At 39.6% G+C, this 23,130-nt stretch overlaps 2 protein-coding genes across 3 annotated transcripts; one reads left to right on the forward strand and one right to left on the reverse strand.

Annotated features, from left to right (window-relative positions):
• Positions 1 to 2,513: 2,513 nt before the first annotated feature.
• Positions 2,514 to 6,868, reverse strand: tmem88a (transmembrane protein 88 a). Its single transcript, XM_076102707.1, has 3 exons — positions 5,886 to 6,868; positions 4,220 to 4,546; positions 2,514 to 3,853 (listed from the first exon to the last, which is right to left on the reverse strand). Exons 2-3 carry the CDS (start codon positions 4,526 to 4,528, stop codon positions 3,566 to 3,568), a joined length of 597 nt encoding a protein of 198 aa, XP_075958822.1. The 5' UTR covers positions 4,529 to 4,546; positions 5,886 to 6,868; the 3' UTR covers positions 2,514 to 3,565.
• A 2,792-nt stretch (positions 6,869 to 9,660) lies between these two features.
• nufip2 (nuclear FMR1 interacting protein 2) lies at positions 9,661 to 19,766 on the forward strand. 2 transcript variants are annotated; one of them, XM_076101438.1, is made up of 4 exons: positions 9,661 to 9,881; positions 11,629 to 13,272; positions 13,803 to 13,835; positions 14,814 to 19,766. In XM_076101438.1, exons 1-4 carry the CDS (start codon positions 9,734 to 9,736, stop codon positions 14,864 to 14,866), a joined length of 1,878 nt encoding a protein of 625 aa, XP_075957553.1. In that variant the 5' UTR covers positions 9,661 to 9,733; the 3' UTR covers positions 14,867 to 19,766. The 2 variants fall into 2 exon arrangements, with proteins under 2 accessions (XP_075957553.1, XP_075957554.1); XM_076101439.1 differs by lacking the exon at positions 9,661 to 9,881 and adding an exon at positions 9,936 to 10,817.
• The last annotated feature ends 3,364 nt before the right edge of the window (positions 19,767 to 23,130 follow it).

Below are 23,130 nucleotides of genomic sequence, written 5' to 3' on the forward strand. Positions count from 1 at the left end.
GGTTATTTGTTACTTTTGACTCGTATTGTCTCCCATTAATGTAACACTATACTATGACTTTTGTATGACTGTAAAAAACAAACTATACTATGAATTGGTTCAACAAACGATACTGTCTTTTTTTGCCTTTTTTCAACAACATACTATGACTTTTTCAACATGCTATACTATGACTATTTTGACATAATATACAATGAATTGTTTAAAACTTTTTTTGACATGCTATACTATGACTTTTTATGACTTTGTTAAACATACTATAGTATGACTTTTTTTGATACACGATACAATGATTATTTTTAATACATTGTACTGTGAATTTTTTCAACACACTAAACTATGACTTATTTAATGACTCTTTACAACATACAATATAATGACTTTTTTACTATTTTTTCAAACATACTACACTATGACTACACTAGGACCCCTCCTTTTCACTAGGGGCCTGTGTCCTGTTTGCTGGCTCCTCTCCGTCTTTCAGGATGTTGATCAGCTGATGACAAACACCATAGTCTGGGGTGGTTCAAGCTTTAAAGACTTACCACCTGAACATGGACGCCCTGTTCCTTGGCTGACACGGCTGCTGTTTTGTTTGCTCCACACATTTTCGCACATGTGCGGAAATGTGTGGAGCAAACATGCTGACATTACTGATTACTGACTCTCCATGTTTGTTTTGTTTCGTTAATGTTACTCATCAAATACATTTGGTTACACATTCATTTTAAAGTTAAAAAAAATAAAAAAGAAACATGTATATTTTAAATCTGTATGTGGTTTGCTTTGAATGTAGCAGCACTGCTGTATAGTGTCATTCCTGGTGGGAAACCACTTTTATGGAGGGGGTGTTATGTCCCCTCTTTTCCACGAGGGGTCTGTGTCCTGTTTGATGGCTCTTCTCTGTCCTTCAGAATGATGATCAGCTGATGAACCACAGCTGAGTCTGGGGTGGTTAAAGCTAATAATAAAGACTTACCACCTGAACATAGACGCCTTTTTCCTTGGCTGACACGGCTGCTGTTTTATTTAGTTTGCTCCACACATTTCCACACATCCACAAATGCTGACACCACTGATTAATGACTCTCCATGTTTGTTTTATTAAGTTCATGTTATTCTTTAAATAAATGTGGTTATTTGTTACTTTTGACTCGTCTTGTCTCCCATTAATGTAACACTATACTATGACTTTTGTATGACTGTAAAAAACAAACTATACTATGAATTGGTTCAACAAACGATACTGTCTTTTTTTGCCTTTTTTCAACAACATACTATGACTTTTTCAACATGCTATACTATGACTATTTTGACATAATATACAATGAATTGTTTAAAACTTTTTTTGACATGCTATACTATGACTTTTTATGACTTTGTTAAACATACTATAGTATGACTTTTTTTGATACACGATACAATGATTATTTTTAATACATTGTACTGTGACTTTTTTCAACATACTATACTATGACTTTTTATGACTTTATTCGACATATATTACAATGACTTTCATGACTTTTTTTGAATTCTTTCAACACACACTAAACTATGACTTATTCAATGTCTTTTTTATTGCTTTTTACAACATACAATACAATGACTTTTTTACTCTTTTTTCAAACATACTACACTATGACTACACTAGGACCCCTTCTTTTCACTAGGAGTCTGTGTCCTGTTTGCTGGCTCCTCTCCGTCTTTCAGGATGTTGATCAGCTGATGACAAACACCATAGTCTGGGGTGGTTCAAGCTAATAATAAAGACTTACCACCTGAACATAGACGCCCTTTTCCTTGGCTGACACGGCTGCTGTTTTATTTAGTTTGCTCCACACATTTCCACACATCCACAAATGGCTGACACCACTGATTAATGACTCTCCATGTTTGTTTTGTTAAGTTCATGTTATTCTTTAAATAAACGTGGTTATTTGTTACTTTTGACTCGTCTTGTCTCCCATTAATGTAACACTATACTATGACTTTTGTATGACTGTAAAAAACAAACTATACTATGAATTGGTTCAACAAACGATACTGTCTTTTTTTTGCCTTTTTTCAACAACATACTATGACTTTTTCAACATGCTATACTATGACTATTTTGACATAATATAGAATGAATTGTTTAAAACGTTTTTCGACATAATATACTATGACTTTTTTCACTTTTTTCGACATGCTATACTATGACTTTTTTATACTTTTTTCAACATACTATAACTTTTTTTCAACATGCTATACTATTACTGTTTTTGACATGCGATACTATGTTTGTTTTTTTACTATTTTCGACATACTATACTATGACTGTTTGTTCACTTTTTTTGACATGCATTAGTATGACTCATTTATATATTTTTTGACATGCTATACTATGACTTTTTCGACATGGTATACTATGACTTTGATTTACAGTTTTCGACATGCTATGTTTGTTTTTTTACTATTTTCAACATACTATACCATAACTGTTTGTTCACTTTGTTCGACATGCTATACTACGACTTGTTTATAATATTTTCGACATACTATGCTATTACTCTTCGTTCACTTTTTCGACATGCTATATTATGATTTTTTTCGACATGCTAGACTCAGACTTTTCTATACTTTTTTCGACATGCTAGACTATAACATTACTATACTTTTTTCAACATGCTATACTATGACTTTTTTCGACATGCTATACTATGACTTTTTTTGTGAGGTTTTCATGACATATTATACTACAACCTTTTTTATGACATTTTTTCATTATAATATACTTTTGATGGCATTATACCATGACTGGGCTTTACAAATACAAATTAATTGAATTGACTTTTTATGACCTTTTAATGAGCACATTTAAATGACCACAATTCCTATGGTTGTGGTCATTCTTAAGTATACTATGAGTTTTTAATGATTTTTATGATTTCTTTTAATGATGTATTTTACTATCTATCCATCCATTATCTGTAAACATTTAAACAGGGTCGCAGGGGGACAACTGGCATAAGGCAAAGGCAGGTCACTAATCTCTCACAGGGCTGACACACAATTAACGCATTCACACCTGTGGACAATTTAGAGACATAAATGAACCTAACTTTTTTTATATTTTTATATTATGACTTTTTTCTGTTTTTTAAATTACATTGAAACAGCTTGATAATCAAAGTTTGTGTGGGACACAAATCTTGTTTATCTATTTACCCTATTCAGTGCACTTCTTTACTTCTTTAAACTTTCTCTTCTTTTCTTAAATGAAGTTTACAGTCCATTCTGTGTCAGTTTGCAGGTGTCTCTGTAAAACACAAAGCAGCAGGTCGAGACACTTTATTGTAAAAAAGAAGGTATAAAATACAATCAAAACATTTAAATTGCATATAAAAACCAATATTGACTTCCAAACAATCATTATGAATCATGAAATATGTTGGCTGTTTGCAATGGCTTTAGAAATAGAAAGCCTGTGGTAATTTGCATAAAACATACCCAGACTCAAACAACCCCACTCTCATTATTAAAAAGAGATACAAATTACAACCATACACAATCCTCCTCTCCTCTCCTACACCCATACGCTACCCTTCCCCTCCCTCTCTGAAGTGCCCTGCCGGCCACAGCAGCCTTCTGCGTCAGCCTTCCTGTGGCGAGAGGCAGGAAGGTTCTTGTAGACAGCGCGACTGTAGGGAATGAAACACATTCCCAGCTGGAGGTGGCGGGCCAGGCGGCAGTAGGCAGCAAGTGCCAGGACCAGCAGAGGGGTGAGCAGCAGAAATCCCACAACCAGCAGAGCCACGCAGCCGGCTTCATCCAGGATGTCTGAGCAATACAGATATGTGCCATGGGGCTGCACCTGGAGAGCAAGAGGAGGAGGAAACGGATGAGTAATGGGGCATGGATGCAAAAATGAAGAAGTATGAGGGAGGCACACACACACAAACACAAACACACGCACGCACACAAAACTACCTCTAGTTTTTCAGTATGTTCACAGGGGAAAAGTGAGTAATTAAGTATAATCAATACGCACAACATATGCAGGATTTTTGAGTGTGCTGATGGGGTACACACTACTGTCCTATAAAGCACTAAGGAAATAACACATTTAATTTATGTTGTATGGACTTGGACACAGCAACAGTGTGACCCATTCAACCTGTAGCCTCTCACACTTCTGTCAGTCAAAAAAAAAAAAAAAGTTTCCATAAAAGATTGTTACCGTGGGGTGGCAGAGGAAGCCAAATACGATCATGACAAGAGCAGGGGTGAGGATGGTGCCAAAAATGACGCTGGCCAGCCCGCCATTGATCAGTGCTATGATCAGATTCTGTGCAGTGACCAGCACAGAGCATGCCCAGCAGTCCAGAGAGCCCCTTAACTCCAGAGGGGTGTCAGGCGCTTCGCTACCACCGAGAGAGTATGGAGGGGGCACCACGACTCCAGACCCCACTCTGAAGGGGGAGCCCGGCTCAGAGTGGGCCTGCTCAGTTACGGTCTTCTCCAGCGTTCCGTTCCGTGACAGACTCATCTTTCCTTGTGGTCTCTGCTGCAGGAAAGAAAAACAGTTTTAGGTCATAACTTGATGTAATTATTGAATCTATTAATCTGCTATTGTTCTTAATTTCGGTGGCTTTAATGTCACCCTGCTGTTAGGTCTAAAAGTTTATAATTGGGGAAAATTACAATATCACAATATTCGTATGATGTGTGCAAAATCTTTTATGCATCAGCACATTTTTCTGTTGCACCAATTCCTTCTCTTCCCTCTACGCCCTAAATTCTTCAGTACATCCACTAAAATCATGGAAAGTCAAAAGAATGTTAATCCATTTAGTAATGGGTTCCTTAAATAATGTTGTGAAAGGTGTGGAAAGCCAACACAGATAACTGCACAGCTCTAAGTGTGAGGAAATGGGGCTCCACTGACCCCACCTCCAAACTCCAGGATAATCACGACCCAGAACAATGAGCCGGGAACAGCTGGAAAACTGAAAAATCCCACTAATCACTAATGGTAGGGTCAGGAAAAAACCTGTTATAACTTTCATTTTCAAAGAACAAATAATGTGCTTCAACTTTCTTTTTTTTTAACACATCAATGGTAGAGTGTACGCTTTTATTTCCACATCTTGTTTCACTTTTATTTTGTAAACTCAGTGACGAAAAAATGACATGGGCATGTTCCATTTCCCTCTGTTCTTGAGTGTGTTAGCAGCTACTGTTATTATGACAAGTACCATGGAACACATGGGTTTAACAAGCAATATTTCATCATCTGTCACCATCATTTAGGTAAATTCAAATATTCAGCAATATTTACAGTTCACTAAATTCATAAGATCCATTGTCAGCTCATTTGTTTGTCATGCTGCATAAAGGGAAAATCTACAATAAAACTGGATTCATGCACATTGTATGATTTTAGACCCTCTTTTTTGAATTAATGTCATGTTTTTTTAGATTGTATAAATAGCAATAACAATAATTTGATCTTATTTTAAGGGTTTCCTGCTCTTTTCAGATACTTTTATATGATTCTCCAACAAGCCTGAAGAACATGAAGAACATTTTTGAAGTGCTTTCTATTTTTAAGATGTTCTGTTTGTGAGAATAGCAAAGTCTGCTTTCCTTTCAATCATGCAGCAGCTCAAACACTGGCCTTCTTACTTTTAGATTGATCAACTTCAGATATCAAAACTAACTCTCCAGAATCACAGGAATAACATTACTGAGGAAACATATTCAGGATGTTTCTTTAGAACGATGTACTGTGGACATTAAAGTAAACTGAGCCCTTTTGTTAGGAGCAGGATTAGCATTTTTCGTTTTTTTTCAACATGTGATTATTAAAATAAAGAAATGGTGACATGGTTTGTTGTACTCACTTTGTTGTAACCTGAGGATGTGTCCTCCTGCAGCTCTATGGTGGCAGCAGATGATGAGACTTTGAAAGACCTTACCGGTGAGTGGTCAGAGACAAAGAGAATTTCAAGAATTTCCTCCTGATGTATGTCTTCTCTGTTTGAAAATCCAGATCTTGAGAGTGGGACCCGAGTGAAGTTTCTACTAAACTAAATCTAAAATCCGTTTCTGTGCTGGCCTATTTCCAAAAATATCCACAGATATTTGCTCACTTTTATGAATCCAAACTTCTCCTTGAGACCTCCTGCGAAAAAAAAGCTCTGCAGACTTGAGGCAAATTCTGCTTTCCCACTGGCTTCACCGCTTCCTTCCCTGACATTCTGCTTCCTCACTCCGACTCCAGTTTGAGATATGATTGAATGCGTGAGTGGTTACGAGTATACGCATGTGTGTGTGTGTGTGTGAGAGCGTATCCTGTGTTGCCTCTAATGTGGACGCACAGAAAGAAGGCTGGGCTGTGTTAAAGGCTGCTGTTAGCGTCTGGGCAGGGGAGCAGTGGAGGGGTTTGTGTGATAACCCCTGGAACCAGGGGGAGGGAGGAAGAGTGTTTATTTGGATAGATTAGAGGAGGCAGGGTATGCTGCCCAATCCTCAACACACTTTACACCCTCACTGAGCACTTTCTCTACTCCACTGTCAAGTACTGATAAGGTGGGTTTCAAAATTATAAACAACTGAGATGGTTTTATGTTGCTGTTCAAGCACAAATAGAAACTCACACTAACTGTTAGTAACCCCATTTTTGGGGATTTTAGACTGGCATGTTACATAAGATGTAGGCCATGCTACACTGCAGTATACTATACTGCACTACGAATGTGAGGGTGTGGACAATGATACAGCACCACTCAACTACTGCAAAAGCACAGACCTCTGCAATAAGAAGGTAAAGGGCAAGCCAGAGTTGCTTAAGATTGGTCCCTTGACCTTTTGATGGAAAACAGAGCTCTGCTTTCAGAAAACATAAGGAAATGAGGATTGTGGGGGTTGGGGAGTGTATGCGTGTGTGGGGGGGGGGGGATTGGCTAATTTGGTGGGGGAAAAGTGTCTATCATGGGACTGATAAGAAACCAGAGAGGCTCAGTTCAAAGGGTGACATTAGTATTTCGATATGGAGATTCATTTTTTCATCACGCCGCCCAGCACTGTTTATTTACTATTTCTTCAGAGGGGTAGATATGTACTCCCTGGAGAGAATAAGGGCATTTCAACAGTTAGTACAAGAAAAAACGATCAAAGAGTTTGTGGCATTAGTGGGTAAAAATATCCAAAGGGTGGTTTTCTCGTTAACAATGCCACAGAGTGTTTATATGTGTATGTCAATGTCTGAGGGGGTTGGTAGAGGAAGAGCAGTCTTCCTGTCCTTGGAACCGGGATATCCGCTGCTGTGTCCATGTTCTAGATTGAGATGTCTCCGCATCTGCAGTTTTGGTAATCTCATGTCCTTTCCATCCCATGACCCGAGAGATTGAGACAGAAAACAAATGGCAAACATATATATAGCAACCAGAAAGAAAAAGCTCCAGTTAACACGTATAAAAGGTAGTAAGACTGCTGCCCTGAATATTGTTGTAATGCTGTTTTGATCATGGTTGAATGTTTTTGTGTTTACATCTGTTATGATATTTTATGAGAGAGACTGATATAAAGCAGACAGGTTACAAACTGGTTTGTATCATTGACTGTATATAAACTGTACAGCTTGATCATATCCTAGACCACACTATTACATAAAAAGAAAGAAAAGAAAAACAGTCATTAGCTTTAGTAAGAAATTACATTTGTTTCATATTAGTATTGTTCACATTACTTTCTCTTACCTTGTTTACAATGCTTCTTAACTAAATGGATCAGCTGTAGCCTGCAGCTTTGACTAAACGGTGTCACTGACATATTGGAGGGAAACATAAAAAGTATTGTTCTCTCGTCCCTTCATGTAGCTATAAGCAAACTGGCCCAGCAGAACCCCCCAGTGGCCATTAGCTGCAGACTGTGATTACAATACAGCTGCAATAGTATAGTGTAAAATGTAATATGCCATGAAAAAGTCAAAAAATGTCATAGTATAGTATGTCATAAAGTACGTCATCAATAAGTCATAGTATATGTCATAAAAAAGTCATAGTATAGTATGTCATCAATAAGTAATAAATAGGTCATAGTATAGTATGTCATAAATAAGTCATAAATAGGTCATAGTATAGTATGTCATAAAAAAAAGTCTTTAAAAATCATTGTATGCATGCCATAAAAATGTTATGGTATATATAATGTCAAAAACGTCATAGAATAGTAAGCCATAAAAAGGTCATTAAACGTTTCATTGTAGAGTATGTCATAAAAAGTCATAGTACGGTAAGCCAAATAAATGCTGTACAAATGTTGAAGTATAGTATATGATTAAAAAATGTCATACAAAAGTCATATGCCATAAAATGCAATACAAAATTACATTTTATAGTATAGAATGTCATATCTACAAAGGTCTCTGTCAGGTGTGTCTGCAACAACCACTGCTGTATTGGGTGGTTGAATGAATACAATGCACAATTCTCTAAGCACCTGTCTAGACACTAATGGGCTGTAAACACACTTGATTCAAACTCAAAAACATGAGCTTGAAGTCTTGGTATAAGACATTTCATACAATCTATCCAAAAACTAAATTAAGCTCACCATGCTGTCTGCCTAGCAGTGGCTGAATGGCGGCGATTTACTAAGCAGTGTGTGTACCGGTAGTCCCGTTTGCTGTTAGCAAAACAGACCCTTGAGGTCCTTGAGCATGCGGCCATATTTTAATTAAAAGTCATATAGTAAAAGATGTTATAGTATAGTATGTCACAAAAAATGTCATAAAAGGTTATAGTGTAGTGTGTCATATAAATGTCTTGAAAAGTTAAATGTCATTAAAAAGTCATTGTATAGTCAATAGTAAAATGGTCACAGTTTATATCAAAAGAATCATAAAAGTCATCATATAGTAGATCAAGTCACAGTGTAGCATGTCATAAAAATATAATTTAAAGAGGCATAGTATGCCATAGAAAACGTCAAAGTATTGTACTGTATGTCATAAAATTTGAATTAGAAGTCATAGGAAAGTATGCTATAAAAATTACATTAAAATGTAATTGTACAGAATGTTATAAAATATCATATATCATGCCTTAGTAGAGGTTGTCGAAAAAAAAAATAAAAAATTGAATTACTATATGTGATAAGAAATAAAAGAAAGTCATTTAAAAAGTAATTTAAAAGAAAGTATAATGCCAAAACAAATAAATCATTTTAAAAAAACGTAATAGCAACAGAGCCATTTTGTTCTTTCGACATGTGGTAAAATACTTATAAGTGAATTGGAAATGTTTGAGGTTAGAAGTATATTGAATTTTCAATGAATTGTTTTTTCCATTTTGGGAGTGGGGTCGATCTCCACGGGACCCTCCACACAAGTGTCCTCTGCCTGGAGACGTGGCAGCGCCTCCGGTCATATGATTTCAGTCCACACCACGAACCCCACCCCGTTACTGCCCACCCAGAAAAGATTTTCACACAAAAATCACTTGTCCGTTCTTTGTGTGAAATGTGAAACATCTGCCGAGATTTAAAAGTCCTGCAAAATACTCCCATGCGTAAGTCTAGACATAGTAGACACGGAATTTAGTGGCGTTGACCACCCAAAATAGTGCCATTTTTAGACGTTTACTGCTGACGTTTACAGAGGCTTCAAATAGCTTCCGTTTTACACTGGTAGTGATTGGACCCCGTGAGCTAACATATTGGTTGAACTAGTCCGACATTCTACACTCCAATGGAGGAACAGCCCAGAGATCGGGCACAAGAAAGGCAATATCACCACCACGGAGAGGACAGACGCTCGACTCAACATACAACTAGTCTAAAACATGATCAGAGCCACTTCCAGCGCCAGCATCAGGAAACGCAGACGAAGAAAACAGGTTGGGCCATCCGCGAAAGTGAGCTAACGCTTGCTAGCCTTAGTCAGCTAATGTCAACGAGCCGACTAGCACTCCGTCGTGATTGAGAGCTTAGCGTGAGAGTTAGCTATTAATTCAAACTATATGCTTGTGCCCCGAATAGTTTAAGGCACGTTATAGCGGGTGAGTAGCGTGCTGATTAAACCGATAGTTGACCACTGTCGGACCAGAAACCAACCATTAAGTTAGCTAGCTAGTTGGCTAGCTGGCGTTGCGTGACAGTTGTCGCTGGTGGTGGTTTGACATATCAAGGATTGACCTTGTGCGCCAGTTTCACCCATTTTTATTTCGCAAATGTAACTAAAATTATCTCAGAAAATCCCATTGTGTCACCGCGCGCTCTAAAAACGCATAAACTGCTGTGTGTGTGTGCACGGCGACTCGCTGTCTACAGCAGTCAAATCTCGTATCATTCATTTCAGCATGCTTCTGTCCACTTTAGGAAAGCGAGCCGGCTCCACTGGAATGTTCGGAGCTGCCATTTCCTGTCGGCCATGTTAGAGTATCACTGCGAGCCAATGCTATAGTTACTGGGCGAGTGAATAATGTTTGTATGACCACAGTACTGTGCAACTCTGGCATGTCGTTGTTGTCTTTTGCTTACGCGGGTTGCTGATGTTAGGCCGCGGTCTTACGGCACAATCAACCACTATTGTCGCCATGGCGTCCTGATGTCCCAACGAGTGGATGGCTAGTTGACATTAGCTAACGTTAGCCGTCTGTGACAGGCCTGTTGCATGTTGTCCGGTCAAAGTGAAGCCACGCAACAACACGGTTACCAGTTGATAACGATGCGGTTGCTGCAGCTAAAACAGACGCCGACTGCAACCGTCGACCTCACGTCCGCTCGCGGCACACGTTAATGTCGGCGCAAATAAGCGAGGACATGCATGTATGGTAAGTGAAGCGCGGCTGTATGCAGCAGCTTGTGTGTGCTGTGCCCGCGGACATGAGGGGCAGCAGCGTTTAATTTAAAGGCCCACGTTGACACAACCGTGCCTTTGCAATGCATACAGGCCTATTTGTGGTTCACGGCCACTCCAGATGTATGTCACATATGCTGCTGTGAGCCTTCCTTTTTACATCTCGCTGCAACTGGTCTTTGATGGCGGATCAGATCAAGAAAGTTAACGGGGTAGCGGTCCATTATGCAGTTGACAGTTGTGAGGGGTAATACGTGTCTGTGACTTGTTAAATTCATGGTGGAATGTGTGAATACATGTTCAGGCAACACCGTGAACGTATCCTATCTGTCTCTGCTTGGGATAAATGTTGCTGGAAAACATAGCTTTCTTACTAACATTCACTGCTGTGATGATTTATCAGGAAAGACAAAGGTTAGCTGTGAACACAATAAATGGGTTTGTTATCTAACTTGTGGTGCACTTTCGTGCTTTGCGTAGGACACACCAGTTTAAATCTGTGGATAGTAGAGACATTTTAATGCTGAATGTGAATGATGCCGATAATTCATACTTGGATTATTATTAAGTCTGAGTATGATGGTAGCTAAAGCATCTTAATCAGTTTCCAGGTTTTGTGACTTTAGGGTCCTATATTTGTAAGTTGCATAACTTCTACTTTGTGGTGAAGGTCAAATTAATTGCATTTTTTTACACGACAGGAAAGACTGGTTGAATGATGTCAGTATAAACTCAAACTTTATGCCTGGTCATATGCATACGACTGATTTTGTTTCCCCTTTCAGGCAGTACAAAAGTAAACATCTGTGAGGAGGAGGGGGAGAAGAATCCACATCTGTCAGATACTGTTGGCATGTCGCACCCCCCCAACAGCAATTGTAACAGACACACAAGTAATGCAAATGTGAAGCAGAAATCGACGCAAAAGCTGTACACGACTGTTCCAAAAGTGAGCGGCAAAGGCTTGGACTTTAAGAAGAATATGGACCTTAAACATGACAAGGACAAGGCTCTGGATTTGAACCATCACGAGGGCCAACCTATGGATAAGAAAGACGCTGTGTTGCTTCAAAATGGCGTCGTAAACTGTGGCTTAATTACAAATGGCTATTCTAGCAAGGACAATGATGGCAGCGGCTCCGAAGGTGGATATACTACTCCGAAGAAACGCAAGGCCAGATGTAACAGCGCCAAGAACACTGATAATGTGATAAGAGACAAAGAGAGAGACATGCAGCAAGAGCATGGGGCTTTTAATCTTGAGACAGCTGAGAAGGGAGTGACTTCTAGACTCGATGGCTTTAGAGCCGCCCATAAAGTAGACGCTCAGTCAGCAGCTCGACGGGCTGTTGTGTCAGACGCTTCGATGGGTGAATCTCAGAGGAAGAACTCCTTTGGTAAAAAGACTGAGGAAAGGCACAAAGCCAAGCTTTCCTCAAATTCAAAAGAGGACTCGTGGACTTTGTTCAAGCCCCCGCCAGTATTTCCTGTGGACAATAGCAGTGCAAAAATTGTTCCCAAGATCAGTTATGCAAGTAAAGTAAAAGAGAACCTCAACAAAGTAGCTCAAGGTGGAGGAGAGGCACTGCCTCCTCCTGTCAGACTGTCACAGGTCCCCATGTCTGCTATGAAAACTATCACCTCAGCTAGCTTTACTAATGGCCCCGTTTCTGGAACCGGTAACGGCTGCCCGTCAGTGGGTACCTTCTTTGCTCCTGCTGCTAGTAGTATTCCACTAGCCCTGTCTTTCCCAAGTGGCGAGAATGTAGCATCTCCCGTGGAAAGTAACTGTAGCTCCACAACCAGTCCTGTAGATGGAGACGGATACGAGCTTAGAAAAACTCTTTTAATTTACCCTTTAAATATGCAATCTGTGCTCCCTAGTGCTCGCCACCTCGACCCACCGGCGGCTCAGACAAATCAGAAAGCCTTGGGGGATATCTTCCAGAATCAGTGGGGGCTTTCCTTCATAAATGAGCCCAACTTGGGGCCAGAAGGAGGAGGTGGCAAGGTGCCTGCGGAGGACAAGACCACTGCGGTCGCACCTCAAAGCGAGTGTCAGGCTCTTGCTGCCAAGGCCGCCCAGCCCTGCTTTGATGTTGGCCCATCATTCTTCGAGCTTGGCACTTTAGCTCAAGACCCAGAGAAAAGGACTTGTGCCCCCTGCAATGTGTCTAACGCTTGTTCTCCGAGTGAGAAGGAGATCAAGCTGCAGCCACGTGGCCAGGAAAAGACGAAAGCTGAGGCCAAGGGTGCAGGTTCTGCTGTGTTGGCTTCCAGTAAAGACAACGGTGCTAAGCCAGCACAGGGCCAGCTAACCACTGTGTCGTTTGGCTCCTCCAAACAACCGGCCCACTCTAAAGACATTGGCAGGAGGTGTAGCTGGGGGTCCTTTAATATTAAAGCTGCTGTCACTTATCACACTAAAGGTAACCATCTACTTTATTTATCAAATTAACTTATATAACCATTTAAGTTGTAATCCTTAAGATTGAATGTATTGTATATATATTGAATATTAGCCGATTCATTTGACAGATTTATTTTTTTGATGATGATGAACAATTATGATAAGCGCTGACCTCTGTGACAAATGCATTGCGTCTTTTGCGACTGCTTTCACAGTAAAAGCCACCCGGTGTTTTGGCAGCTGGATGCTTTTAATGTGAAGCACATGTCCAGTGTGGATTAGCAGTAACACAATACAGCGCTTATTCCACTGTGGGAGAGCGAAAGGTAAACAATGAGGCTGATATTGAGGAGATAAAATTACAAACTTTAACGCTGGATTACGTGCCGCATAGTTTTCCTGTCGATCCCTCTTGAAAGCAATTTGAGTCCAGTGTGGGAATGTCGGCTCTGCCATTTTTGTTCTACAAAAACATTTTATGAATATAATCATGTCTAGTTAACGCTGATAATAATAATAATAATATGCCTTTTTGTTTTCCCTCAACAGAAATGGAATTCATTTTCAACTTGCAAAAACAAGGTAAACTAAAGTTGTTGGTCTCACTTCTTCTTTACATCTATTTTATTTATTTTTAAATGTTTAAGCGCTTCAGTTTTGTCAAGAAGAATTCGGTCTAGAAATGTTAGAACATATTATAAAAGTGAAGAAGAAGAAAAAAAAACAAGATTTGTGAAACGCCTGAACTTACATTCATGAATGTGTTCTGATTCTGATCCAAATGTGATGTAATGTTAGAAAAACAAAAGGACGTAGATTTTATTAATCACTTCAATTCATTTACAGAGTGAGCTTTATAACTTGTGCAGCAGAGGCAACGCGGTTTCTTTAAGCAAAAGATATTGTTGAAAAAATGTCACAAGACCAAAACATGGAGGATGCAGACTAAGCTGTGTACATGCTCGATCTAAAGATTGACATATATTTCAGTTATGGAGTTCTACTTGCTCACAATACCTTCGTATGAGTAAGAGAGCCTGTGACTATGGCAGTCAGTCACATAATTGTAATGTTTCTGTTTTGTTTTTTTACGTGGTTAGTGTGCGTGTACACCTATTGACTAACGTGTAGTCCATAAATAGTGGTAACCTGATTACAAAAGTCCTACAGCGTGTTTAGCTACCTCCGCGCTATAAATCACTCGACACAAATATTGCTCCAGTTCGGCTACAAAGCAGCATTAATGCCGTTAGCGAGCCTCTCTAGGACAGTTTATATCATGGACTAGCATCACATAACAGGCCACACTGTAACCACCTACAGAGACGTACTGCAGTCATGCCAGTTATTCTGTTGTAATCAACGCAGACATGAACTCAATGATGTTTAACTTAATATTCAGTCACAAAATATCCCAAAACTGGCAACATTTTAACTTGAATCATTATCTGTCGCTTGTGTTCGTTTGGGAGTTTAGTAACCCTTTCCAGTTCGTCAGTGAGACTGATGCCGCGTTGACTAATCCAACCCTTCGCCTCCTTTCTTTCCCCTCTGCTGTAGATCCAAAAAGAGTAGTGGTTTATGATGAGACCAAGGATGGACCTGATCAGTGAGAGGTAGATGGTCTACAGTACTCACCCTCTTCTCTTCTATGTGCTGCGATTATCTACCTTGGGAATCATAAATCCTGTTGGACAGATAAAGAGACAACTGTGAAAACATTGATAGTTTAGCATGACAGATTTTCCTTGGAACCTCCGGCGAACTAACAGACTTCTTTGGGGGGGGCATCAGACAAACACGCAGACACTCTGGAGGGACGTAAAACGGGAGGCGACCGGTGCCTCTCCAACACGATAAATGCAACTTTGGAGCTGTGCTAGCTGTTTGTCTCATGGCTCTTTAAGGAGGATGTTCGGGAGTTCAACAAAGGAAGGTGTCATGGATTGCACCTCCCTAAGCCTTTACCCTGTTGAACTGCGGCAGCCGTCGGTCTGACTATGGGACGCCTCAGTCATTTTCTTTCTTCACGCATTCAAATGAGTTCATTGTAGATATGTTAGACGTTATACATGCACGGTTGTGTGCGAGCTTGAGTTAATTGTGGAAGAAAGGAGGAGCACACTTTTCAAAGAATACCTTGAAGTTGTGGTCAAGTTCTTTGGAGTTAAACTGTAAGTTAAGTGGAAGCTCATAGGTGAGGCCCCATCCAGGAAGGGAGATCCTTGTCTTAGTCCTTTTGTAGGGGAAATCAGAGCCCAGAACTGAAATGCTTGCTTTTTCTTTTTATACCATTTTGTCTGCCCTAACGTGAGTGTTATCTGCACTGCAGTATGATCCCAGAGCACAGGTACAGAAGTGCCCATTTCGAAGGAAAGCTCCGCCCCCTTCATTTCAATGTTTATTACACGTGTGCTAAAGATTTTTAAAATCGGGTCCGTTAAAGGCCAAATCTTTTCATCCATTTCATGCAGATCATTATGATGTCACTGAAGAGTATTCTTAAATTCAGATTCATACACGTATATACCTTCTAATATAAGAGTCCTTGAGTTGAGGAATCGACGGAGCGAGAGGCATTTCTACCAATAAGGTCTGCTGCGTTCTGTGCTATTTGTTCAGCAGCAAGACTCAGGATGTCCAGACACATTATTTTGCTTGCTTCTTTCTTTCTATGTAAAAACTGTTAAACCCCTAACGTCAGAAACATGTTGCATTTTACGACTGATTTAAAAGATTCTTTCTGGTCTGTTTTATGGCATTGTTTTGCATGTTTACTGGTGGAAATGAATGAGTCAGAGGTCACTGTTCATCGCCATACAAAGATAACAGCAACACAACAATACTCGCAATACTAATCTAGGTTCCCCATCAAACCGTGTTGAAATGTGAAGACGAGTTGTACTTTTATGTTTTTACTGTTAACATTTGCAAACCAGTGTGCAATAACACCGTGTGAAATGGGTTCTATGGAGCTACAGCATCATCACCCAAGATGCTGGTGGGGTTTGTTAAACAATGTTCAAGATGCGTTTTTTCAGTTTGTTGCACAAAATCCTTAAGTCAATTTTGCTAATGAGCTCACGTTGAAAGATCTAATTAAGTCTAGGGAGCCCACATTCGCTAACTGCTAACTGGCCAGCTGTGACATCGCTTTCATCACCATCTCCAAATCAGGATCGGTTTACTCAACATAACGAAGTTACGGTCCAGGTTTCGTTTCTCTAGAAGTTATGATTTGGTTAATGTGTGGATTAATAGCACTTTATGTAAACTAATTGCTTTTATCTTTTAATTACTAGAAAGATCTATATGTACTGACAAGAAATACTCCTTGAAAGAATGGCTCTGGGCTGTTACTCTTCAGAAGAAACAAAAACAAGTTGATTAATCCAGAATTATTAAATGTACCTCAGGTAGTGTTGATAAAGCCATGACTATGTTTAATATTTTTTTTTACCAAGTGGCCCCTCTCATGTAATGTTCTCAAATTGGAAACGTTGACTTGGAGTCCTATTATATAGAGTCTCGTATGATGCGGAAAACAAACACCAAATACTTTTGAGGAAAACTTGTCATGGCATGCAAGGTGCCGACGTCGTCATTTTGGGCTCTAAAAACGTACGTTTTCCTGTTTTTATTTACCCCTTTAAAAAAAAAAAAAAAAAAAAAAAAAAAAAAAAGCACATTGCTCCATGGGCTGTTCTGTGTATACTAGACTGTAATATTGCAATCTTAGATGGTTCGTCGTCTCTCTCGTGTGCATAGTGAAGCACCCCTCGGTTTGTTGCTGCTCAACATCAGTGGTGCTACAGTCTGGGTCTGAGCTCTCCGTACATTTCTCTCCACTGTGTCCTGATCGCGCTGCAGCTTGTGATCGCGGGGGTGGGGGGGGGGGGGGGGAGTGGTAACTGCAGCCAGTTGTCTTGACATTTTAACTTCCACGTCTTATCTCGGTCTGCTCTCTGGTATTTCAAAATGTTCTTTTGGCTTCCATTGTACGGCGCAAGGCGGGCGAGTGCATCAACAGACGCTGCCCTCTGAATACGAACAGTTGTGTTGGATCTGGTGGAGGAGGCAGCGAGGGCATTTGAGGAGATTTCAGGACATTAGCATTTATACTTTTGTGTTTTTCTGTGCTTGTTGACGTTGCCATTTTTTTTTTAAAATCTGACATTAAGTTACACAAAACTGACTTCTTGTTGGCCATAATCCATAGACAAAAGTGACATAATCAGGTTCCCATACGGTAAACGCCAAATAGTTCAGGCTGAAAGCATTCTCTGCAGACAGTGGTGCATCTATAGGCTTCTCCATGTAAAACAGGGTGATCAAAATGAGTAGTATGTGACGTTACTGTAGTCTTACAACCTTTCTTTTGCTTGTTGAGAGGATGGTCCTCTACAGGGAAATCTGATAATCTCCCATCCTCCCACCCCAAGGCTCCTCTTTTTTTCAAAGCACTTAATACAGCAAAGAGGCCATGTAGAATATGCATTTATAAAGATAGAACCATTATTTAGCGTTGTAGCCTGCAAACCAAAAACAGGTTCTTGAAGCTGGGTAGATGGTTAATCAAGGGTGGGGGGGGGGACTGACTGACTGACTGACTGACTGACTGACTGACTGACTGACTGTTGGTGTGTGGAGAAAGTAAAGCCTGACCATGTGGAGTTTATAGCTCCACCCCCTCAGGATGTGCAATCACCTCAAGGGTGCAGGCTTCCAGGTTGTGAGTGACGAGTTCGGCCTCGTTGTTTTGTGGCTGTGTGCGTAGCGAGTTCTTCCTATTATATGCAAGTTCCTCGTATATTTCAAACCCCCCCCCCCCCCCCCTCCTGTTTCATGTACAGGTGCCTGTGTGAAAAAAAGATATACTTTTACAGCAATTTTGATTGTTTGAAATCTGCTTCCAGCATATATCTGTGCCATTTCTTTTTTCTTTCTTTTGTAACATTTGCAACGTTGTTTAAGTTTTCTTACACCTAATCCTAATTTTGTCTTTTAAGCAACGTGGATGCAGCTGAAAGCAATGAGCAATTTATGTGTTGTGTAGGTTGTTTTTTTTTAAATTGTCGTGGCTTGTGCTCAGAATCGTGTGACCTGAAGCCAAAATCAGTTTGAATGGGACGGATGATGACCGCTTGCTGGCGTATACTCATGCCAGTCCATTGTCTACGTTAATGTCTGAAGTAGCACATAATTGATTTGAACTGATTTAACAAATTAGTGTTTTAACATGTGTTTTTAAAAGGTTTTTGTTTTTGACTTATAACCTAATTTATCCATAGATGCACAAGTAGGATGAGACTAAAAGGAATAAATGATACAGAAAATCAAGATGTCTCATTTTTCGTGAGTTTTAGATGATTTAGTTACTAAAGATAAAGGCTGATGTAGACCTTATAGCACCAATGTCAATATATTTCAACTATTTTCCATCAGATTTTTATTTTATTTTTTATTTTTACAAACTACTTTAACTCATTTCTTCAAATAGTTGCGATGGAGTGAGGAGCATCGAAACACACTGCATCCCGGGGTTCCTCTCAATATATATATATATATTTTTTTTGTATTTGTAGTGATGTGGATCATGTCGTGAGGGGGAGTGAGGTATTAACGTACGGTTCAACAACTCTGAAATCTGCTTTCGCCAAAGGTACACTACTCAGATATTCAGCAGGTGAATGGCGAGCGCACAGACCGTCACCGGGGACGTTGTTGATGATGTCACAACCAGCGAGCTGACATCGCGCTGGCTTTGGAGGAGCGTTGAGTGAACAGAAGTCACTACTGTAGCAGCTGAATGTCACTTTGAGCGTGTTGTCATACGGTGCGAGAGAACAAGCAATCTTCAAAAGATAAAACAAATACCGAAAGTGCTGCTTCTTCATCCAGTAATCAATCGTCTGTAATGGGAAATGCTGGACTTTGGTGTGTTTGTGCTCGACTTTAAAAACTGTCCCTCCTTTAAACGCTCGTTGCCTCTTGTTGAAATGTTTTTGATTTCGGGGGCTTTTTTGTTTTTTTTTAAACACCTGAGAGGTACAGTGTTTATGATTCCACACATGATGAATAAAAAAAGGGCAACATGTGTCTTTACAAGGTTCAATTATGAAAAGAGGTGATGAGTTTCGCCAAGTAATCTTTTAGTTCTGTTTCTGTGTGTCATCTCCAATGGCTGTTGTGCTTGTTGATGCAGTTTTGTTTTTTTGGTCTGCTCCTCTTATCATCACCCCCCCCCCCCCCCCCCCCCCCCAAATATGAGGCAACAGCATTTCTTTCTCAAATGTCTTACAGGTTGACATTTAAGCTTTTAAGTGAGCAGTCTGATTATTTCATTTTTGTTTGGAATTTAACAAGTGTCACATTACAATGTTTTTTTTTTTTTAAGCATGATAATAACCCTCAAATTTCAAACAATGTAATAGAGTCGATATATAAAAATAAAAAAAATAAAAAAAACTTCCAGTGTTCACAATTTTAGTTTCCATTAAAATGTCAAATTTTCATGAATTGTGTGTGTTGTGCATTTCTGCTGCCTGATGTCACATTCTGTTCACCTATTGCAAACTAGAGTGTGTTGGCTTGTTTATCATGACGAGTCATCTTTATCACATTGCAATATCACACATAAGTTTAAAATCTTAAATATACCGGTGGCTCGCTGCCAGACCTCAAGACCAGGTTTTTAGCAGGACCGATCTTTGTCGTCAACTGATACATGGAACCACAGCTAAAGCAGTAACTATACATTCCCTTCAGTAGAAATACTGGACTTGTGCACAATTTTGAGGTGCTTCTACTTTACTCGACTATTTAAATTTTATTTGACTTTATACCTCTCCTCCACGACATTTCAGAGGCAATATTCTACTTTTTAACTCTTAATTACTTTAAGATTTTTCATAATAAACATACAGTATGACCACCTTTCAAATTATGATGCAAAAGACCATTTCGCAATGCTAGTATGTTAGTTTAATTTGAAGTAATCTAAGTGTAATGATGTGCCTTATCTTATTTCAAGTTACTGTCAATTCTTTAGAGTCAAAGTCTTATAAAGACAAAATGTCTTTATAAGACTTTTGAACTGTTGGAGAAAGAACTGACCGTATACAAAGTAAAGTACCACCTCCACTGACTACAACAGTAAAATGCCACTTGCACATTAATACATCAATACTATTAATACCACTATTTAATGGGCTGTTCCACCGTACTTATAATTTATGATACTTTCAGTACATTTTTGCTGAAAATAGTTTATTATTACTAAAAGGAACGGTAGCATTTAGGGGGATCTATCGGGATAAATGGAATATAATATTAATAAGTGTTTCTTTAGTGGATAACCACCTGGAAAACAAAAATGGTGCATTTCTGGGCCTCGAGTTGCGGCTTTGGAGAGCTGCTGTCTCATCAATGAGCGGAGGTGCTGATTGTTGTACAATGCCGCCCCCTTGTGGATGAAGGATTAGTGCACATTGACTGAGTCACTGCAGAACCACACAGATGCTGCTTTGATCATCTTTTGATTTCACGAAGAGATGATGTATAACTTTACTCCGATTAAACCTGGTCTCACAAATGCTCTTTATAAAAAGTTAGAAATATGTTTTTTTGTTAATAAGACCTTTCTGTAGTATTCATGAATAAATTGCAGCACAAATCAATATATTAAGTTTTAAACTTGATTTTGACCATTAACATGTAGATATTTCTCAATAAATGAATATGAATATCATATAAATGCCATAAAATGGTTTAATGTTTATCCGATCTCTAGACTTTATTCAGGACTGTCTTCACTCTGAAGATCACTGAAGCACTGGAACTCATTTTCGTCGCCCTGTATGAAATGGACAGTATAATGTATGGGCTATATATATAGCCCATACATGCTTCAGAATTGCTTTGTTTGTTTTTTTGCCACCTGTGAATCTTACAGCTGTTTGATTGCAGTGACACTGTGAGCTGTAGACACAGCAGGTGGCGTATTTTCACCACAAACACACACAGGTACAGTACACACATGTTTCTCTCTCTTTTCATGGAATTGAACCGGTGTTTACCGACACCCCCTTCAATTTTACCTTGATTACTCTGTACTTCACGGAGGCCACATGGGGTTTGATGGTTGGTGCACTGGTGCGCGGAGAGATTGTCCGATGTGCTGGAAGGTCACTAAAAGGTTTGATCTCTGCCGAGGTGTTTCTGAGGTGCTTCTTCTCACTCCAGGACTTCCTGCAAAAAGCATGAGCACAGGGTGACCCTTATGGAAAAGAAATAGGTGTCAAGCAAAACATGTCTTTCCAGAAGTCAAATGGACAACAGCTAATCAGGCCAGGACCTCGACTCCATCACCAATATCCAAAAACGATACGTAATCTCCTCATTCCACTATTTCATCTATTTAGTATACTGACTGATTTACTTCAATGCGACGATGTCAGTGAATTTGACATCACTTGAACCTTGAAATTTTTTTTTGCTCAATAATACGTGGTCCTATTCCTCTATTGCTCTTGGCTTGTAAGTCACAACTGAGAAAGCATGATATATGCCACACAGGTCAATAACTTCTTATATCTTATAGAACAGTCTTTCTGTTTAAAGCCCTCACACATTGTGATGGGTCCTTACTGGCTTTTCATTCTTGACAAGGACAGAAATTCGGGGGCAGTGTATCAAGCGAGTGCATCTCCTGCTTTCAGGGATGAATATATCAGCTCGGACCAGACAGTCCCTGACATTTAGTGATCTGTGATGATCACCATAAACCTTACATCATCAAATGTCAGACTCAAGTACTAGCCAGAGTTTGCAACTGATCTGATGAACATCACGGTTGAAAGAGTAAATACTGCGGGCCCCGTCCCCAATGTTCACCCCGAGCCTTAAAACACTGAACCCTCACAGACTTTCATTTACATTTACTGTGTGCAGGAAGGCACAAGGGCTCAAAACGCTTCACTGGGACAGCTGCCCCCTTATATTTTAATAAGGTATAGGGGGAGCTACATAGACACATAGGCCTATAGAATATTATTTTTTGGAATAAAGGGTAATAGATCACTTCCCAGCGGGGAGTTTCATGTGCAACAAAGCGTGTCCCTCTGGTCGACCTCTGCGCTGATTTCAGAGGATGATACAAACTAAGGTGTCACCTTCAGTATAAATACATTCTCCAGGTAGTAAATGAGCTACTTGCTTTGTGAACCTATTTTGAACAAGACAAAGAGTCTACAGCCTTAATAGCAGCTCTGAGAGGCTATTTTCTATAGGCATAGTGCTGCTTTATGCTAAATGCTAATGCTAGCAGGGAAACATTCTCACAGGGGCAATGCTAACAAGCTCCATCTTAGCCTAGCCTGTTAGCATGCTAACATCCGCTAATCAGCAAAGGACACTAAGTCATCAGACTTGATCTATATATTCAGTGTTATGACGATCCATTCAGTGATTTTGACACATTTCATAGAGATAGAAAACGTGTTTTTAAACACGTTTCTCTTTTAGATACCGTGATGATTAGCCGAGCCTGATTATAATCAGCGTTCACACTGATTCTGTTCAGTCCATGTTATTGTGACTATTGTTTTGAAGACATTTTAAAGATAAATGTGATAACGTCTTAGACTAAATATGTTGCAGGTGAATTTCTAAACTCTGGTGTGGGAATAAAACACCCCAAAATGATGACACACTGTTAGCTTTGGACAAACCACAAACCCTCTAAGCTGAGCAGTGTTGTGAAAGGCTTGATGCATGTGCCCTTATACACACGCGCTCATTGAAATCCTCTGATTATGCAGCGGACTGTAATCATCCATCACCGAAGCTGTCTGTGTATTCCGGCTCAGTGTTCCCA

The sequence above is a fragment of the Anarhichas minor genome, unplaced genomic scaffold (assembly GCF_050575085.1).
Source record: "Anarhichas minor isolate MPS153535 unplaced genomic scaffold, ASM5057508v1 ptg000027l, whole genome shotgun sequence".
NCBI lineage: Eukaryota > Metazoa > Chordata > Actinopteri > Perciformes > Anarhichadidae > Anarhichas > Anarhichas minor.